Consider the following 21,817-nt stretch of genomic DNA (forward strand, 5'->3'; position numbering starts at 1 on the left):
CGGAGGGGTTGGACTAGATGACCTACAAGGTCCCTTCCAACTCTGTTAATCTATATCTGAATATCGGTAAAGCTGGAAAGTATAATTGTAGACATGGTTCATAATGGGCCACCTACCCAAATTTTTAATTTTACCCCCAAAGCTTATTCGACTCATTATTTTAAGGAAACTATAAAGATTTGACACTAACTAATTTTGAAACAGATATTCCAACATTGCATTGGCTTTTTCTAATCTCAGTTTCATATCTTCAGATAGCAGCCTAAAAAATTGAAGCAGATGTTGATTGAAAAGTCCAAGTAATTTTTTTCTTATTCTTTTAAGCCTATAGTTTTGGACAATAGAAATGAACTCAATTGAACTTATTTTCAAGTAAATATACTTATTGTTAATATAAACATAAAATGAGAAGAAATGAAATTATAAAAATAGAACAATATTTGAATTGAATATAGGTTATTGGGAGGCACTCTAATTCCTTCTAATTTTCATGAAATACCTGTGCCACTCAGAGTCATCTCAGATTGCAAGATATTTTGTAAATAAACTTAACAACAATAATAATTAGCAAGCAAAGCAGATAATAACCTGGCAATGGTTAAGAGCAGGAAAGAAAGAGACCGAGGGGCTAATTCTAGCTGCACAAGACCAAGCCTTAAGAGTGAATGCATTCAAAGCCAGAATTGAGAAGACAGCAAGTACTGCCTCTGCAAAGAAATTGAAGGAAACAATGCATCACCTGATTGAAGAAGATCATATAGACTGACTACAAACAATGCCATGACAAAATAGCAACAATGATGCATTGGAAGATTTGCAAGAATTACCGTTTACCTGCAAGCAAGAAATAAAATAGAGAAAATGAAGAAGCTAAAGTGCTCTGGGACTTTAGAATTCAAACAGATAGGTACATGCCATGTAACACACCAAACAAAGCAATTGTCGATAAGAAAAACAAAAAAGTATGGATTGTGGATGTGGCAATACCTGGAGGTAGCTGAATAGGAAAGAAGGAACTAGAGAAAAAGACACCAAAATATAAAGATCTGCAAATAGAAATAGAACAACTGTGGCTAAAGAAGGCAAAGGTAGTATCAACAGTAATAGACGACTTGGATGCAATCTCAAAAGATCTGGACCACTTGAATACTGTCAGCATTCACAAAATCATCAGTTTTACTCAGAATAGCTGAAATCTTGCCACAATACCTTTAACATCATCAAACATCACTATCTGCTTACAAGATCCTTGGGAAGGACTTGATAGGTCGATAAAAATGTCAAATCCAGTCTGAATATCTGGCTGCCTGTGCTATGAATACTAATAAATACTTCCCTTTTTGTTGCCCCTACGTAGTCAAGGGAGGCATGCCAAAAGTGGCTTCTATTGCGGCCAGTCATCTGATAATTTATTCATAAAATGACTCAGAAAAGTAAAATAACAAAAACTAAAAATGGTACTGCAGTGTGACATTGTACAAAAGATGGAATGTGCCAGATAGCAAATTTAAGAGTTATATCATTTTTTTGAAATTATGGTTTTAGGGAGAGCAACAAGAAGTTTAATGGATGTAATGGTATATAGGAATGATCTTGGGAGAAGGATGAAACCCACAGTTTAGGCAACTGCCTGAGAATAAACACCTCAGTGCACAGAAGAAGAAAAGCATTTCAGAAGTATCTAGTTTTCTGGAGACTAAAAAAAAGAATAGAAGTACTTTAATTCTTACGAGATTCTGTTAATGTAACCTTATAATAAAGTAAGATTTGTTTATTGGGTGTGCTTCTTGTATGGAAAAACTAATAATAACCCAACTGTTTCTTCCTTTTATTTCTAACAATCTTAATTTTAGTGCATTTAAATAATGTCATAGAACTTTTTTTTCCCATTTTTTCTTTGTACTCACAAGCTTTAAAGTCTCTTGTGAGTTCAGTATAGAAGGTCACTCTCTTGGTGTATTATTTGTATGTATCTTTTAATTATTAAACATCAACATTTTTCCTTTTGTATGTCCAGTGTAACTTCTGTTTGCATTTCATTCTTATAGCTTGTCATTTGTAAATCCACCTTCAATTTAGTCTCTGTCTTATCAGATAAAACATATTCCTTTCTATAACATCTTTTAGATATAGTCTATCCACAGAAGCTGATATAGCTATTGACATTGTTAATATTAACTTTTTGATCCATTTTTCAAAAGTGTCCTCCAATAATTCCAGTATTAGAATATTTTGTGCTATACTGTACCCTTAGTCAAATTTGCATGTTCTTCTTCTTCAGTGGAAATATTTAGTTCCCTTTAGTGCAGGGGTGTCAAACTGGCTAACCACAGGCTGGATGCGTCATGCGTAGGCCACACCCATCCCAGTTCCACGAAGGAAAAAATGTTGCAAAATGCTAAGTGACAACAAAGTGATGCCGTGAGTTTGACACCCATGCTCTAGTGTCCAGACTTCTTTTTCCTAGTACTTTTCTTGCAAGTTTCTTGCAGTTTCTGCTTTTTTTAAAAATCAATGTGAAGTGATGATCTATTGGTTCTGAAAGAATTGAATGACCAGCTTGTTGCCTGAGCATGACATTGTGGGCTGGAAAGACTGATGTCAGCGATCCAAATTATGATCTCTTTCAGCGCTGACATGGAATCAATGAAAGACACAGAAAGACTTGCTTTAATGCTGGGATGAACTTTCACCTAGTTCCTGGCTCTTCAGCAGATAGCGTTACTTGGGCAACAGAGGGAGGGGGGAAATTCCTGTGAAAAGAAAGTGCATGGGATGAAGAGATGGATCTGCATGGTGACCAATGAGACATTGGGGTTGAAGAACGGAAAGGGAGGGGTTTGGAAGGAGGTGCCAATCTTGGCTGCAGCAGAGTTCAGGCATGTCGTTTTCTATTCTTAAATAAAGAAAAAAGATTCATTAGAGACTTTGCGTTTGAGAATGAAGTTTATTTAAGATAGCAATGAAACCTGACAGACAGCCAAGATTCCTCCAAAGCCAGGCTGGCTGACTCTAAATCACCCCGTTCCCTCCCAGACGTGTGGTCGGACTGGAGGTTATCTCCGGACACTGGCTGAAGCCAAGCTCTCAGAGGAAAGCCTGCTTCGAGCAACGGGAGGAGGAGAAGCGGCCATGATCCCAGCCAGTTTGGAAAGTACGAAGGCTCAACTCTCCCGCCTTTCCCATCGGCAGAACTTCAAACAAAGAAGCGTGAGCCAGATAAGTACCCTGGGACTGTGCCAAAAGCCTCCGAGGCTGAATTTCCCTTTCCAAAAGTGAAAGACAAAGGGAAACCCCTAAGTGAATTGGGCAGGGCAAGCTGGCTATGGGAATGGGAACAAGCCAGAAAACAAATTAACACCAAGAAATTCTAAGGAAGCCACTCGAAAGCCCCATAGATGAGTTGAAAGAGAAATTTGACCGTGCCACCCTTCAGGGGGAAGGGCCATCCTGCAGACCCAAAGAAAAGAGAGAACCAGTCTGGGCTGTTGATCCAAGAGGCCATAGGCCAAGGCGCAGCCCTTCCCCCCTCCACAGCAGGAGGAGGAGGAGCCCAATGACGCATCCATGGGTCCCCCCCCTCCCAGCAAGCAGCGAAGCCTAGACGAGGCAGCACCTCCCTACCCCAGGATGAGAGACGAGGCAGATGACTATCAACACCAAGGCCGGCCTTACAGAGCTCAGCACAGAGAGGAGAGGGTAGAGAGAGAGGAACCACCCCAGTTCAGAGGGAAGTTCGATGGTGACCCAGACAACCTCGCCCAATTCCTCGATTCAGCTGAGATATACATAGAGCTATTGGACACCTCTATCCTTTCCCCAGAGCCCTAGTGAATGCTATCTCGGAAGGGCTGGAGGGAGAAGCAAAGAGGTGGTCAGCATCCCTCTACAAAAACAGGGGCCCCCAGCTGCAAGATGCGGATGGGTTCTTGCAACTATTGAGAGCCCGTTATGAGGACGAGGAGGAGGACCCCTATGTGGAAGACAAGCTAAGAAGCCTAATGCAGAAGGGGAAGCCTATCAGAGAACATATCCGTGAATTCAGGAGAGTCATTGAGTTACTGCCTCCCCTACCAGAGCGATTGCTGGTGTATTTTTTAAGAACAAGCCTAGATAAGAGAATTTCTCAAGTGACTGCCTATCGGGACATCCCAAACTGACTCTCTGAATGGTTCCGGGTAGCGATAAAAGTCGACAGAGGGCTGTGGGCGAACGACATGTCGAAACCACCAGATGGAAAGGAGAGAGGCCGACCGGACCAGGGGCCACTCAACAGACGAGAAACCCCAACGTCACAACCCACCCAGAGACCAAATGCCCCACGGAATCCACTGAAATGCTACAGATGTGGGGGGAGTGGCCACATAGCAGCAAGATGTGGAACCCCTAGACCGGGACCAGCTCCACTGCCCAAAGCACGACAGGAACAAGGGCCCAAGCGCGCCACCCATGTACCACGAAAAGCTCCCCAAAGCCCGGAGTTTTTCGCTCACCTGACCGAAACCAGAGGAATCCCAGATGAAGGAGATGCAGTCCCCCGAACCCTATGACACGGAGGACGAAGGCGAGGACGACCCGATGGTGAGTGGACCCGTCCATCCTTTTCTTTTCCCCATACGCCTAACAGCCCCAAAACAGGGGCCCAAGGGACTTTCCAAGCCCTAATAGACTCTGGTAGCACACGGTGCCTAATTAACATAGCCACAGTTCTAAAATTGGGAATCCGGGCTAAAAAGCTCAAACAACCAATTCGCTTTGAGCAAGTTGATGGGTCCCTAGTGGGGGGAGCGTATGCCACACACTTGACTGAACCCGTGAGACTGGAACTAGCAGATCACTGGGAAACGATCCACTTCATAATAGCCCCCAAGATGACAGACCCAGTCATATTGGGACTCTGGTGGTTGGACAAATGGGGCCCAATCATTTGGTGGCAAGAGGGGACCCGCAGGCTGAGGATAGCAAAGGGCCCCCAACCCCTGCCACCCCGACCAGAAGAATTCCCTCCCACGCTGAGACCCCAAAGCCGCCCGCCACTGCAGAAGAAAACACCACCAACACAAGGGTCCCTCCCAAAAGGTACAGCGAAGCAATTGGCAGCCGCACCCGCCAGCGCTTGTAATGCAGATCAGATCCCAGGGGAGTACCAAGACCTTGCAGAGGTATTCAGCGAGGCCGAGTGTGACATTCTGCCCCCCCCACCGCGAGACCGATTGTGCCATCAAGATTATCCCGGGAGTGAAACTATCCAAACCTAAAATGTATGCCATGACACCCCGTGAAATGCAGGAAATGCGGGACTACATAGACAAGAACTTACGAAGGGGATTTATTGAGCCAGTAAAACCAAGGGTAGCGGCACCAGTCCTGTTTAAAGAGAAAAAGGACGGCTCTATGAGACTGGTAGTCGATTTTCAAAGTATCAACGCCATTTGCGTACACAACTTACTTTACTTTACTTTACTTTACTTTATTCAAATTTCTATACCGCCCTTCTCCTTTCGGACTCAGGGCGGTGAACAGCCAAGATAAAAAACATCTATACAAAACATCACAGTTAAAAAATAAAGTTAAAATAATTTATAAATTTGGCCCATTATTTAAAACTTGTCAATTAAAATCAATATTAAAATTTTTAAACTAACCCTAAAATCAAGACAGACCGGCTAACTGGAAAAAATGAGTTTTTAGGGCCCGACGAAAAATCCGAAGGTCGGAGATCACTCGTATCTCTGGGGGTAGATTGTTCCATAGGGTAGGTGCCACCACAGAGAAGGCTCTCCTCCTGGGGGTCGTCAGCCGGCATTGTCTGGCCGACGGCACCCTGAGGAGGCCCTCTCTGTGGGAGCGAACCGGCCGGTGGGAAGCTATTGGTGGCAGAAGGCGGTCCCGTAAGTACCCTGGCCCTAAGCCATGGAGCGCTTTAAAGGTGATCACCAACACCTTGAAGCGCACCCGGAAGTCCACCGGAAGCCAATGCAGCTCGCGCAGGAGAGGAGTCACATGGGAGCGCCCCGTCGCTCCCATAATCCCCCGCGCAGCCGCATTCTGCACCAGTTGGAGCCTCCGGGTGTACCCCAAGGGGAGCCCCATGTAGAGAGCGTTATAATAGTCCAGACGAGAAGTGACGAGTGCTTGAGTGACCGTGCGTAGGGAGTCCCGGTCCAGAAAGGGGCGCAACTGGCGTATCAGGCGAACCTGACAAAAAGCCCCCCTGGCCACAGCTGTCATATGCCCTTCTAAAGACAGCCGCACATCCAGGAGGACACCCAAGTTGCGGGCCCTCTCCGTGGGGGCCAATGATTCGCCCCCAATAACCAGCGATGGCGTCAGCTGGCTATACTGGGACGCCGGCAGCCACAGCCACTCGGTCTTGGAAGGGTTGAGTCGAAGCCTGTTTCTCCCCATCCAGACCCGCACGGCCTCCAGGCACTGGGACATCACTTCCAAGGCATCATTGGGATGGTCTGGGGTGGAAATGTACAGCTGAGTATCATCAGCGTACTGATGGAACTCCACTCCAAAACCACGGATGATCTCACCCAGCGGCTTCACATAAATGTTGAACAGGAGGGGCGAGAGGACCGACGCTTGCGGCACCCCACAAACAAGGCGCCTTGGGGTCGACCGCTGCCCCCCTGTCAACACAGATTGCGACCGGTTGGAGAGATAGGAGGAGAACCACCGCAAAACGGTGCCCCCCACTCCCAGTCCCTCCAGCCGGCGCAACATGATACCATGGTCGATGGTATCAAAAGCCACTGAGAGGTCTAATAGGACCAGGATAGAGGAAGAACCCCTATCCCGGGCCCTCCAGAGATCATCCACCAACACGACCAATGCCGTTTCCGTGCTGTACCCAGGTCTGAAGCCGGACTGGAGCGGATCCAGATAGACAGCTTCATCCAGGTACTGGGGAAGCTGTCGCGCCACCACACTCTCAACAACCTTCGCAATAAAGTGAAGGTTGGAGACTGGACGATAGTTAGCCAAAAACAGCCGGATCCAGGGATTGCTTCTTGAGGAGAGGCCTCACCACCGCCTCTTTCAAGGCGGCCGGCAGGACACCCTCGCTCAAAGAAGCGTTAATAATCCCCTGGAGCCAGCCTCGTGTAACCTCCCGGGAAGCCAGCACCAACCAGGAGGGACACGGGTCCAATAAACATGTGGTTGCGTTCAGCCGCCCCAAGATCCTGTCCACGTCCTCGGGAGCCACAGGATCGAACTCCTCCCAGATAACACTCTCAAGGCCTGCCTCAGTCGTCTCGTCTGAACTAACCCAGTCGGCGGCAAAGTCTTCCCGAATCTGAATTATTTTATCATCCAGATACTGTACAAAATCCTCAGCTTGGCCCTGCAAGGGGTCCTCCCGCGCTCCCAGATGGAGGAGGGAGCGGGTCACCCTAAACAGGGCGGCTGGGCGGTTATCTGATGACGCGATAAGAGCGGCAAAATAGCTAGATTTCGCCGCTTTTATCGCCACTAGGTAGGTCTTAATATGAGACCTTACCAGTGTCAAGTCAGACTCGGAACGACTGGCCCTCCAACCGCTCTCTAGGCATCTTTTCTGGCGCTTCATCACCCTCAGCTCCTCGGAAAACCAAGGAGCTAAGTGAGTTCGGTGCCGGGTCAGAGGCCGCAAAGGCACGACCCGGTCCAAAGCCCCGGCAGCCGCCCTATCCTAGGCGGCCACCAGGTCATCAGCCGAGTCATGAGCTAGAGTCTCAGGAAAGCTCCATCTGGAACCTATCAGGGTCCATCAGGCGCCTGGGGCGGAACCACCTGGTCGGTTCCGCCTCCCTGCGACGGGGTACGGCGGTCAGAAAGTCAAGTCGAAGGAGCGAGTGGTCAGATCATGACAAGGGTTCAATATCTACATCCCCTATATCAAGGCCACTCAACCACTGACCAGAGATAAAAACTAAGTCCAGAGTGTGTCCCCCCATATGAGTAGGGCCGTGAATTACTTGGGTCAGGTCCATGGCCGTCATGGAAGCCATGAACTCCCGAGCTACGTCAGATGTCTCACCGATGGATGGCAGGTTGAAATCCCCCATGACCACAAGTCTGGGGGTATCAGCCGCCACCTCGGCTATAACATTGAGGAGTTCGGGCAGGGTCGTTGCTACGTGGCAGGGAGCCAGGTACGTGATCAACAGACCCATCTGCGCCCCACGACCCCACTTCACAAAAAGGGACTCACATCCGGCTATCTGAGGTACAGTGGTCTCCCTCGGATCAAGACCTTCTTTTAAAATGACCGCCACCCCCCCTGCCCCTGCCCTGAGCTCTCGGCTGATGAAATGCACGGAAGCCTGATGGGCACATCTCCACGAGGGGAACTCCCCCCCTCATGGCCCAACCAGGTCTCCGTGATACCTGCCAGGTCCGCTCCCCCCTCCTGAATAAGATCACAAATGAGGGGGGCTTTATTTACTACGGACCTGGCATTACATAACATCAGCCAGAGACTCGGGCGCTGAGACTCTAAGCAGCCTGGGGAACGGGAAGAGCTAAGGGGACCGGGGCATGCAATCGCTCGGAGATAGCGAGCACGTGCCCCCACCACATGATATGGCCCCCTGCTCCTGCCATACCTGCCCCTCCCACTCAGCGTGTTAATAGAGAAGCCCTCACTAGAGGGCATTCTAACAGTCCCCTTTTCCCCAGAGTCCGTACCCCCTATGGCACCATTAATAGCAGCCAGACTGGTCTCCAACCCCCGTGGGTTTTCCCCCAAACGCACATAACCTCCCCCACCCTCAGAACCCCTTAAAAGTCTAATTAAAAAAGTCTTTAAAAAACCTCTCAATCCCCTTTTTGCGACATGCCACCTCTCGGGGTCCCAAGATCCGTCATTAAAGTGGGCCCTCGATAACATAGAGGGCCAGGCCTGCAAGAGGGGGGAATCTCGCAGCACAAGAAGCTTATACTCCCTCCCCCTCATGAAGGACATGCTAGCCCACGTAGCTAAAGGAAAAGTTTTCACCAAACTAGACCTTCGAGAAGCTTATTACCAAGTACGCATCAAGGCAGGAGATGAATGGAAAACAGCATTCAACTGCCCCCTGGGTAGTTTCCAATTCAAGGCAATCCCTTTGGATTGCAAGGAGCCCCGGCAGTGTTCATGCAGTTGATAAATGAAGTCCTACATGAGCACCTATACAAAGGGGTCCTCGTCTACCTGGACAATATTCTCATCTACACGGAGACCATAGACGAACACATACCCCTCGTCCGCCAAGTACTGAAAAAACTGCTGAGGGCAAGCCTGTATGTCAAACTGTCAAAATGCGATTTCCATCAATCACGGCTAGACTACCTAGGCTACCGAGTATCAAACGAGGGGATAGAAATGGACCCAGCCAAGGTCCAATCAGTTCTACAATGGCAGCCCCCTCGCACCCGCAGACAACTGCAAAGCTTCCTAGGCTTCGCGAACTTTTACAGACAATTCATCCCCTCGTTCACGAAAATTGCCAAACCTTTGACGGACCTCCTAAAGACAGGAAGCCCAGCGACGAAACCCCGCCCGGGACAACCCCTGCAGTGGGACCTGATCTGCCAACAGGCATTCGAGACGCTAAAGGGAATGTTTGCGAAAGAACCTGTCTTAAAACACCCTGATCCTGAACAACCTTTCGTCATCCAAGCAGACGCAAGTGATGTGGCAGTAGGAGCCGTATTACTCCAAAAGAACAGTCAAGGTGATCTACAACCCTGCGCCTACACCTCCCGCAAACTCACCGACACAGAGAGGCGATGGGCGGCGTGGGAGAAGGAAGCGTTCGCAGTAAGATGGTTGTTGTTGACCTGGCAGCACCTACTAGAGGGAGGCCGGAAACCGTTTGAAGTCTGGACTGATCATAAAAACCTGGAGGCCCTAAAAACCCCACGGAAACTGTCGCCCAGGCAAGTCCGGTGGGCTCAATACTTCAATTGTTTCAATTTCGAGCTTAAGCACATCCCAGGAGGGAGAAATTTCCTGGCTGACGCCCTCTCCCAAATGCCCCAATACAACAGTGAGCGGGAGCAAGTAGTGAATGCCATCATCCCCTCCACCCAAGCAGCGGCTCAAGTGATCACCAGACGGCAACAACATGACCAGCAGGGCCAACTTGCAAGTGACTTAACTGCAAAATTAAAAAATGAAACACTGACAGACCCCTGGTTCCGAGACAATCAACATCTCTTGACAAAAAGAGACGACCTAGCATGGAAAGGGACAAAGCTCTATGTCCCACAGACTTTACGCACCCTGATCCTCAAGAGGAGTCACGACGTTAAACCAGCAGGACACTTCGGGTTCCTAAAGACTCTGCACCTAGTACGAAGGCAGTTCTGGTGGCCCCACATGAGAAAGGACGTGGACAGTTATGTAAAAAGCTGCACCATTTGTGCCACGATGAAAACAAGGCCAGATTGCCCACCTGGACTGTTGCAACCAGTACCTGAGCCGACAAGACCATGGGAGGAGATTGCGATGGACTTCATAGTAGACCTACCGAGGAGCAGTGGGAATACAGTGATCTGGACTGTAATAGACTTATTCTCCAAACAGGCACACTTCATTCCTTGTAGCGGACTGCCCTCAGCCCGCCCGTTATCCAAACTGTTCCTGAAACACATCTACCGCCTGCATGGAGTCCCCAGGAGAATCATCTCTGACCGAGGGGTCCAGTTCACAGCAAAGTTCTGGAGGGAGTTCCTACAATCCATAGGGTCATCCCAAGGGCTCAGCTCAGCATTTCACCCGAGCACCAATGGGGGGGGCAGAAAGACTGAACGCTATGATATGTCGCTTGCCCAATTTCCCAGCCAGTTTTCATATTTAAGGTAGAATTAGAATTCATGGTCTCCTGGTTTCTAACTTGTTATGTTATTGTAACTACTAACGGGCTGCTTTCAATGTTTAAGTGCAACACTTCCCATGAGAAAGATTCTTTATAATTAATTTCAAATTTATCCAGATCCTTTAGATTTTGATCATTTAAATCTTTAATCCATTTGCAACTTTCTAAAGTTTTAATCACTTGTTTGTTGTTTATTTAAATATATACAGTATTGTATATATACTTCTAAATTCTTAAATTTGTATTTAAAACTTTTTTTTGCTAATTAGTGGACCAGAGGAATACTGTCAATATAATTTACCTGGACTTCAGTAAGGCATTTGATAAAGTAGATCATAACTTACTACTAGATAAAGTAGAAAAATGTGGGTTAGACTGAATCACCACCAGATGGATTCGTAACCGTCTGACCAACTCAATGTGTAGTCATCAATAGAACTGCACCTACATGGAGGGAAGTATGCAGTGGAGTACCCCAAGGCCCTGTTTTAGGCCCAGTACTCTTCAACATCTTCATCAATGACTTGGATGAGGGGACAGATGGGGAACTCATCAAATTTGCAGATGACACCAAGCTGGCAGGAATAGCCAACATCCCAGAAGATAGGCTTAAGATACAGAAGGATTTTGACAGACTTGAACATTGGGTGCTATCTAAAAAAAATGAAATTCAATGGTGAAAAAAGTAAGCTTCCTTATTTAAGAAAGAAAAACAAAATGCACAGGTACAGTATATGTGGTACACAGTAGTAGTAACTGTGAGAGGGATCTTGGAGTCCTAGTGGACTCATTTAAATATGAGTCAGCAGTGTGCAGCAGCTGCCTAAAAAGCCAACACAAACTCAGTTCTAGGCTGCATAAACAGGGATAGAATGAAGATTACGTGAAGTGTTAATACCACTTAATAATGCCTTGGTAAGGCCACACTTGGAATACTGCATTCAGTTTTGGTTGCCACGATGTAAAAACGATGTTGAGACTCTAGAAAAAGTGCAGAGAAGAGCAACAAAGATGATTAGGGGAATGGAGGCTAAATAATGAACGGTTGCAGGAACTGAAAAGGACGACTATGGGAGACATGATAGCTACACTTTTGTAACTATAAAAAGAGATCAAACAACCACCCTGGGACAAGACACACAACTGTTCCAATAACAAAATTTGCTATTTATTAAAATGAAAGGAAGTATTTAAAACATCTAAACTAGTGCTGTTGAAATGAGCATACATTTGGACCTCTTAATCCTAGAGAAGATCTGTAACTAAAAATATATCTATATTTTATCAGTTTGTAAATAAACCGATTAACCCAATGTTTTATTATTATTTCTACATTATTCCATATTGTTCTATTTTTAAAAAGCTTTTTCTGCTGAAATTTTTTTATTTTTATATAAATTATATAAATATCTTTTCAATTATCCAACTTTATAATTTAAATATTTATAGGTCTTCTTGGCACTTTTGACATGGATGAAGGAATGACATATGAACAAATGCAGGTTAGACTTTGTTTCTGGTATTGTAAGCAATTTTTAGATCTTTTGAAAAATTTATAATGAAACAGTATATTTCATTTTTTAGACTGTAATTGAAGAGGTTCTGGAGGAATGTGGATATTACAATTTTACCTCAAGCAGGTGAGTTTCATTTCAAAAGGAAATGTTAAAGTGAGATGAAGTTATTGAATGCAAGTATTAATTCTTTTTCTAATGACAGGTCATATTAAGCTTAATAAGATAAAGGTTTCTGTTATGTATTGATACTTTTGAGCGGGAGTTTCAAACCTGCCTACGTTTCTGATTGGCTGACAGTCCCTCCAGGATTATATATAAGGAGGGCTGCAGCCTCTGAGTTTTTGCTGAAGTCTCACTGTAAATTAAAGAGCTGTTGTCACTTGCTTGGTTGTGCCTCTCGTTATTCCCGAACCACTTCATTGGCGACGAGGGTGGGATTGAGGTCACAACAAGCGAACCAGTGAGACCACGAGCTTCAGCTAGGCGACGAGGCGAACTACAGGAGGCATACCGAACATGTCTGCCTACGTTCCGCCCAAGCCTTTTGATCCGACCCGCGAAAAATGGGTCTCGTACCTGACGAGGTTCGAATGCTCGCTCGAAGCCAGCGACATGCAAGGGCTCTCCGCTAATCGGAAGAGGGCCCTCTTCCTAAGCCACTGCGGACCGGACGTGTTCGAGATGGCAGAGTCACTATGCGAGCCAACGCCGGTCCAGACCGTTTCCTGGGACACCCTGATGGCCACGCTCCGGGCTCACTACGCTCCCGTGCCCTCCAAGTTCGTGCAACGATACCAACTCAGACAGCGCGTACAGCGAGAAGGAGAACCGGTCAGCGCATACATGGCCAGCCTGAGAAAAGCCGCAACCCATTGCGACTATACAGACTTGGACGACGCGTTACTTGAGCAACTCATCTGTGGTGTCCGGGACATTAGGCTGCAACGGCGCCTGCTCGCCAAGCCTGACTTAACGCTTGCTGGAGCCCTAGACGAGGCCAGGGCTCATGAAGCCTCCACAAAAGCCGCAGAAACGCTGCAGCGTCCGCTGACCAGCAAAGACAACCCCAAGTCTGCCCCGGTGCACAGAGAAGACGCCGGATCCAGCTCGGAGTCCGAGTTGGATGAAGACGTTTTCCGAACGGAGCACCAGAGAAAGGACACTGGCAGCCCCCGGCGAAGCTGTCCCAGCTGTGGAGGGCACCATGACAGACTGTCCTGCAAATATAGGGAGGCTATTTGCAGGCGTTGCGAGAAAAAAGGGCACTTGGCGCGAGTCTGTAGAGCCATTCTGCCCAGAAAACACCAACCATGTGAGCGCCGCAGCCAACCAGAATCAACGCGCCAGAAACAACCAACGAGAGAAGGCGGCGCGAAAAAACGGCGCGAATTTGAACCTCGAGATGGCCGCAGCATTCACATAGACCAGGCCAGCGCGGAAATCGAGGACAGAGTCAGCACGGTGGTCGAAATCAACGGCAAGCCATGCTCAATGGAGATCAATACCGGATCGGCTCTCTCCATAATGTCTTGGGCGACCCTAAAGACCCTCCTGCCGTCGTTCCGGAAGGACCAACTCTCCAAACAGAGACTGCGCATCCTAGACTACCAGGGGAACCGAGTCCCCCTCGAAGGCGTGGGCACGTTCCGAGTCACCTACGGAGACTACGAAAGAGACCTGCCACTGACCATCGTCACAAAGCAGCTTCCCAGCCTTCTCGGCATGGGGTGGTTCCGAGCCCTCGGCATGGGTTTCACCGGCGTCCACCAGATGCTCAAGTCATCGTTAAAAGACAGTCCCCTGACTGAATTCCAGGACGTTTTCGGGGACACGTTGGGCAAGTATGTGGGGACCCCTATCTCCCTTAATTTAGACCCCAACGTAGCCCAAATAAGACTCAAGGCCAGATGGGTGCCTTTCGCATTGAAACCAAAGATCGATGCGGAACTGGACAAACTGATTAAACAAGGGGTGTTGGTTCCCGTTGACCATGCAAAGTGGGAAACCCCTATAGTGACCCCAGTAAAGTCTGACGGCTCAATTAGAATCTGCGCCGACTACAAGTGCACGATCAACAAGGCTTTGCAGCCGAGCGCCTATCCGGTGCCGATCGTGCATCATCTACTACACTCCCTGGGGCCCGGAAAATTTTTTGCCAAATTAGACCTGGCTCAGGCCTATCAACAATTACCAGTTGATGATGCCACGGCAGAGGCACAAACGATTGTTACTCATAGGGGTGCATTCAAATGCACCAGGCTCCAGTTTGGGGTGAGCGTCGCACCCGGCCTGTTTCAAAGCACCATGGAGCGCCTTCTGCAAGGGCTTCCCGGAGTGGTGCCCTATTTTGATGACGTTCTAGTAAGCGCTCAGGACGAACGTCAGTTAGGGGACAGAGTAAGGAACGTCCTTTCTAGATTTAGGGAAGCGGGACTAAGGTTAAAGAAAAATAAATGTATGATCGCTGTCCCCTCCGTTGAATTTTTGGGGTACAGGGTGGACGGCACAGGCATCCACCCTACCGAAAGCAAGGTGAGAGCAATTAAGAGCGCACCTGCCCCCAAGACCAAAGCTGAGCTCCAAGCCTTCCTTGGACTGCTCAATTTTTACTCAATGTTCCTGAAAGACAAAGCTACCGTCGCAGATCCCCTACACAAACTATTGGGAAAGAATGTACCATGGGTCTGGGGGAAACCACAAGCAGCCGCTTTTGAGACAGTTAAGAGACTTCTATCGGAAGACAGTTCCCTAATCCAATACAACGCAGCGCTACCGCTTGTATTGGTTTGTGATGCCTCCCCCGTAGGAGTTGGTGCCGTCCTGGGCCATAGACTTCCGAACGGCCTAGAGGCGCCCATTGCGTTTTACTCTCGCAACCTGTCAAGCGCAGAGCGAAACTATAGCCAATTGGACAGAGAGGCTCTGGCTGCAATTGCGGGGGTTAAAAAGTTCCACGAATATCTCTTTGGCCGGCAATTCGAACTTGTGACTAATCACCGGCCCTTGCTAGGACTTTTGGCAGGCGACAGGCCCACCCCCGCTGCTCTGTCCCCACGCTTGACTAGATGGGCTATTTTTCTTTCGGCCTATTCATACCAGCTTGTACATCGACTGGACGGACCCTGGGTCACGCGGATGCCCTCAGCCGCTGTCCCCTACCTGACTTACTGACCAATCCAACACCTGAGGCCTCCGTCTTCTACTGGACACATTAACTTTGGGACCTATTTCCTCTGCCGAAGTGGCTAAAGCCTCAGCCAGGGACCCGATTATTCGTACTGTGATGGGGTGGGTGCTAAAAGGGTGGCCGGTCAAGGTGGACGGGGGGGACTATCAAGGTTTTGTAAACAAACGGAACGAACTGTTTACGCAAGGTGGTTGTTTGTTGTGGGGTGATCGGGTGGTAGTGCCAACAAAACTATGAACGAGGGTCTTAGAATTGTTGCACGAAGGGCATCCGGGCATTGTCAGAATGAAAAGTTTAGCCCGCAGTTACGTATGGTGGCCCAACATGGACCAAGTTATCTCTGAGTGGGTGGGGAAGTGCAGACCCTGCCAGGAGTCTCGCCCCGATCCCCCGGTAGCGCCCATCCGAGAGTGGGAGAAACCAAAAGGGCCATGGGGGAGGATCCATATTGATTTTGCCAGCCCCTTCCATGGGCAAACGTTTTTAATTGTAGTAGATGCCTTTTCGAAATGGCTTGAAATCATTCTAATGCCCTCTACCACAGCCGAGGCTGTTATTAAAGCCCTTCGCAAGCTGTTTGCCACACATGGCCTACCGGATACCCTAGTATCTGACAACGGCCCTCAGTTCACAGCAACCCTGTTCGAGGGATACTTGGCCGGACTGGGCATCCGCCATGCCCTATCGGCCCCGTTCCACCCGGCTTCTAACGGATTGGCCGAACGTTTTGTAAGAACGGCCAAAGAGGCCCTATCCAGACTAGATAACAGGGACTGGCAGGCCAGGATAGATCAATTCTTAGCTGTCCAGCATGCCACACCATGCACAGCCACAGGGAGAAGCCCAGCAGAGCTCCTCATGGGCAGGAAGCTCCGGTGCATGTTAGATAGGCTTCACCCCAACTATTCGCACGAAAATTTCAAGGGAGAGACCTCCGGACTAAGACAGTTTCAGGTTGGGTCCCCGGTGTTCGCTCGCAACTATGCCAGCGGACCTCTATGGGTTGCAGGAACCATAGTGGGCATAACGGGCCCGAAATCTTATACGGTAGACGTTGGGGTAGACAGACTCTGGAAGCGCCACATAGACCAGCTGAGAAAAAGGGTAGTCGGCGAAGCAAACATAAAGTTAGACATATCCGAGCCTAACTATAACAACTTTCCCAAAACAGCTAACTCAAGCCCGGGTTCGCGAGAATACTTAGCTGACAAGCCCTGGTTCCAGCGCCGCCCCAGCGAGTCGCCACTCCCGGGGATAACCACGCCCCGGACAAAATCCAGGAGGTTCCATTGGCGGAGCCAGGAGAGACAGAAAGTCCCTCCGACCAGCTCGACGCCCCACCAAACACTGAACTGCGCAGGTCAACTAGGACGAGAACTCGCCCTGGGCACCTGCGAGATTTTGTGTGTAATTATGTAAATTTTTGAATGACAGTGCCTTCTGGGAAGGGAGGGGTGTTATGTATTGATACTTTTGAGCGGGAGTTTCAAACCTGCCTACGTTTCTGATTGGCTGACAGTCCCTCCAGGATTGTATATAAGGAGGGCTGCAGCCTCTGAGTTTTTGCTGAAGTCTCACTGTAAATTAAAGAGCTGTTGTCACTTGCTTGGTTGTGCCTCTCGTTATTCCCGAACCACTTCAGTTTCCTTGTCAATCATGTCTGACTGGCATAGTGCTTAGTTTCCTTTCTTGGCTGAGGGAGCCAGCATAGTCCAAAGACAATCTTCATGTTCATGTGGTCAGCATGGCTATATGTTTAAGGCCCATAGTTTGCTGTTACCTTCCCACCAAAGTGGTACCTACTTGCATTTGTATGCTTTCAAACTGTTAGGTGGGCAAGAACTGGGGCAAGTAACGGGAGTAACCCCATTGTACAGAACTCAAGTCTCGAATTCAGGCTGTCCGCTCTCCAGCTGACAAGCTCAGTATCTTTAACCATTGAGCATTGTGCCCCCTTATTAAGCTTAATAGAATGCATCATTCAATTGAATGCAGGTAAGTGGTAGATACAACTGATATGTAAGATTTGGATTATAGTTCCACAGGAAAATAGCACAATAATTCACTATAGTTTCTTCATTTCTTCTTTCTCTGTAAAGCCCATCAGTAAAAAGACTTATCAGTAAAAAATCTTTTTTAAACAAAAACAAAACTTTCTGAAAAATACATTACTAGTTGGAATATTTGAAAGTGTTTGCCCAAATAAAATTAGCATAAGAAAGCAAAAGGATATAAAATGAAACTATTTGGAAAAATCTGGCATGAACCTGTCATTCTGATTTCACCAAGTGTTACTCTTCTCCACCCATCCCTGATAACTACTATAACTGCTGACTTCACATTAGGATTAGCGTATGCTAGAAGTTAATCAGAAAATCTTATTAATCAATTAAATCTTATTAATCATATTAAAATGAGTCACAGTGAATGATCAAAACTCTAGGTACAGAATCAATGCCACTGATCCAGTGAACTTGAAATTGTGAATTCTGCCTGGCAGAAGTTCTCAAAGATCAGAGTTGAGATGTCAACCAAAATTAACTTTTTAACTGCAGGTGCTATGCATGAGACAATCTGCTTGGAATTGATATACTTTCGAATTAGCTATCTTTTCTCCCCAATGTAACTAAAATATAAAGAACAGAATGTCAAGTAATCAAATTGTCATTTTACATAGTAAAACTGAATATCTGTCTTGCTTTATTTTACATATATCAGATAGGTCATGACTCACACTTTTGGGGTAGAAAAAGCATCTTTGGATGTCTAATTCTTAAGATCTTGTTTAGAAATGTTGCTGCATATTGAACTCTGTAACCAAAACAGAGATGTAGAATGCCTTGCAAAACCACTCTGTCTACACTTTCTACTAATTTTCAGCAAGCTGGACAGTGCTATTATATCTCAGATGACAAGATCATAACCTGACCAACCTGCCTATGTTAACGCACTCTTGTATATTCCAGTTTGGTAGCAGAGATTTAATCTAATTCAAGATGGAAATGCTATTAATTTTTTTTATTCCATTAAACAAATAATTAATGCTCTTAAATCTTTTTTAGGTATCAATACTATCCATGGGGCGCAAGAAATCATCCAGCCAGAAGATGAGCACCTGGAATTTTGACTACATTGGCGGATTTTCTACTAAAGTCTAAATGTCTCGACTTTAGCTGTTATTTTCCCACTGCTAAAGGGAAACACTGCGTAAAACACAGGACAAAAGGAAACACCCAGAAATCATTCAGATCTTCCATGTAGTTTACAAAGAATCATCAAGCAGTAGAACTCTAGTACATATCTCTGGCAGTAGGTATATGCAGTATAGTTTTGATGTCAAGATATGGTTTATGCAAAATGTAAACTTTCTTCCAAGTACTTTGACTAAGATGACAATGCACAGTTCTTCAGCCCATTCTTGATTTTTGGAATGACCTGTTGAATACTCAGGTTTATTAGAAATCTCAGTTTTTACAGATTTCTTAATATCAGAGAATCTATTTTTTATAATGGAATATATTTTTGGGCAGAGAGCAATTCAGAATGTTTAAGGAAAGGGGACAAAGTCTAACTATATTAGAATCAAAAATTGCTTGGGAATCAGAAATGAGCATTCCAAATACTGTTTTAATTACTCAAAATAGTTGAGATTTATGCTGCAAATATGATATAGACAGTATTTACAACTTTCACAATTTCTAACATTTGTTAAATCCAAAGATTAGAGCATGGAACATGCTTAGATTCTATAAATAAGTAAATATCAATATCTAGTCTAGATATAGATGTAAAGCCACAGATAAACATAAGAGTTATATTTATATTAAATACTCTAATTAATTATTATTGCTAATTAGATATGTAACAAACACTGCACTTTTGAAAAACTGAAAGTCTTTCTGAAAAATGTTTGTAAAATAGTAATGCACACATTATTGTCATCTGGACATTTCTTTACCTTTAACATATTTCAGCTTTACTAAATCTTCAATTTAGTAAATGTATGGTTATCCACAGTGATGTAAATGTTATAGATTGGATGTAATATTTCCAAATTCCATTGACTTTTTAAAATGATAATATGTTTGAAAATTTTAATATAGGCTTTAATCCTTGGACATGTAAGGTGAAGGGTAACATCAAATATTGTGTTAGGGAATTGAAAGAGAAAAAGAAATCAATTCTACCAACTATATCTGTTGGTAGTTACACTGTTGTTTACATAAAATGTAATGTATATGTACGTTAACAATATTTTTGAAGTTACACACTTACAGTAATTTAAATTACTAGGAAGCATATTACTTAATATAGCATACTATATTTAGTTGAGGGAGACATAGAGGGAGACCAAGGAAGAAAGTATGTTCAGATTTGCCTATTCTAACATATCTTAATCTTCTATAAATGATAAAATGGATTTGAGATAAATGAAAAAGAACTTTTGAAATCAAAGTAAGAAAACTGCAACAAAATATCACAAAGCAAAAATACCATCTAGCGTTGCCATTTGTCATTTTCAAAAGGCAGTAATATTTCAGTAATATTTCACACATATTTCTTCTACATTTAGGTGCTAAAGTTCGTAATGAAGATGCACATACTGAAATTTTCAGTAAGACTGCATGACTCAGAGATTGGCTAGGTTCCTATATGTATGTACAGTGTGTTTTAGGGGCTATGGATCTTCTTTGCATTTTGCTTGTTTACCACAATAAAATCAATAGAACCAAGCAGTTGCATGGTTCATGGTGGCAAATATTTTTACACAACAATTTTATTCAAGAAATTTCATATGAAAACTGTATTAATTCTGATGGATATTGATAGACAACAAAATTTCATAGAAAAAATAGTAAATAATACAGTGACAATTGCAAAGGGGGGGGTCAAGATGTTATCCACAGAATCATGATGAAAACCCCACCCCTTTCTTCATGTATCAGATATTGGCACACATACAAAAGAGGAAGATTTCAATCACAAAGCCACAACCACAGTCTGTTTTGCTGCTGCCTACAACCACTGAATTGAGCAGTCAAAAATTAAAAACAGGCCAAATTCTGCTCAGACTGCATTGCCTCAAAAGTGATTCTTAATAATTAAGGAATTGATAGCTCTGAGTCATGTCAAATACGTTTTGCTAAAATTGATAGAAACTGTTACCCAAGAATCTGTTTGAATCCAAAGTGTCTATCCCTCACAGTTTTTTATACCTAGATTCTGTCCTGTACCAAATTAAGCCAGTGCAGATTTACATGTGGTTCTTCAAACTACAGACAACAGAAGGGGCAGCTTTTCAGATATAAAAGGCATACTATAAATTTCAAGGAAACTCTGCTTCCTGTCACTGCTGATATCACAGTGTAGTTAACGGTCTTTGTAGTTGTATAAATTTCCCTCCAATTTTTTAATGCTCTTAAGATAGACCAAATGCTTGTAAAATGATACTGAATCTGATAGTACCATTTGTAATTACCTTTGAAATGGGAACCATATGAGAGTATGATTACACATTTTGAAATTTCAAATAATAAAGCATGTTGATTACTTTTTAAAAACTGTTTATAATTATACAGATAACCTTAAAAACTCAGCATTTACCATTTTGGGAATAAAAGTAAAAGTATGGCATCTTTTTAGCTTTAGAATCTCAGGCTACCAAAATCATTGGATGGTCAAACATTTGCATTCACTTTTAATGTGACTTTTAATTTAAAATATCATCTAATGAAAACAGAACACTCTACCTAGAACAATCATTCCAGACACTGAAATTGAGACAAGTTCTTATTATTTTTGTCTATATTTTCTTATAACAATTATGTTTTCAAGAGTCAGCAGGAAAAAATAAAAAATGATTTTTAATGCAATTGAAGTGCTATACAGTTTTTAATTTAGTATTGTTACAGCAACAATAATGACTTTTTCTATAGTATATATTCTATATGCTACACAAGTTAATACTTGAAAATATTTATCGATAAAATAAATATAGTATTGAGAATTATTATTTTGATAGCTATTACTTATTACAATTATTCTTTTAATGTAAACTTTATTTTGCTTGAGTTTCAGATTGAAGAGATAAAACCAATGGTGTTTGATAGGTGAGGTGGGAATGAAAATAAGAATGGTGGCAAGAGCCACACAATTAAAGAGCTACACCTTTTTAGCTATAATGTAGGGTGACATAGATAAAAGGATTTTTATGTAGGATGATCTACATAAAAATACAGATATATGAAGCTGACTGATAT

General features: G+C 44.9%; 1 protein-coding gene across 3 annotated transcripts in view; it reads left to right on the forward strand.

The window, feature by feature from the left end:
- NEK10 (NIMA related kinase 10) overlaps positions 1-21,567 on the forward strand; it is a 213,081-nt gene extending 191,514 nt beyond the window's left edge. For 2 of the 3 annotated variants that reach the window (XM_034404000.2, XM_060685795.2), the window contains 3 exons: positions 12,303-12,355; positions 12,438-12,493; positions 18,620-21,567. In XM_034404000.2, the coding sequence (XP_034259891.1) occupies positions 12,303-12,355; positions 12,438-12,493; positions 18,620-18,668 (158 nt within the window). In that variant the 3' untranslated portion in view covers positions 18,669-21,567. The remainder of the gene's footprint in view (positions 1-12,302; positions 12,356-12,437; positions 12,494-18,619) is intronic. The other variant, XM_060685794.2, reaches the window with a different exon arrangement.
- The last annotated feature ends 250 nt before the right edge of the window (positions 21,568-21,817 follow it).

Source organism: Pantherophis guttatus, chromosome 4 (genome assembly GCF_059756535.1).
Source record: "Pantherophis guttatus breed Tessera chromosome 4, ASM5975653v1, whole genome shotgun sequence".
Lineage (NCBI taxonomy): Eukaryota > Metazoa > Chordata > Lepidosauria > Squamata > Colubridae > Pantherophis > Pantherophis guttatus.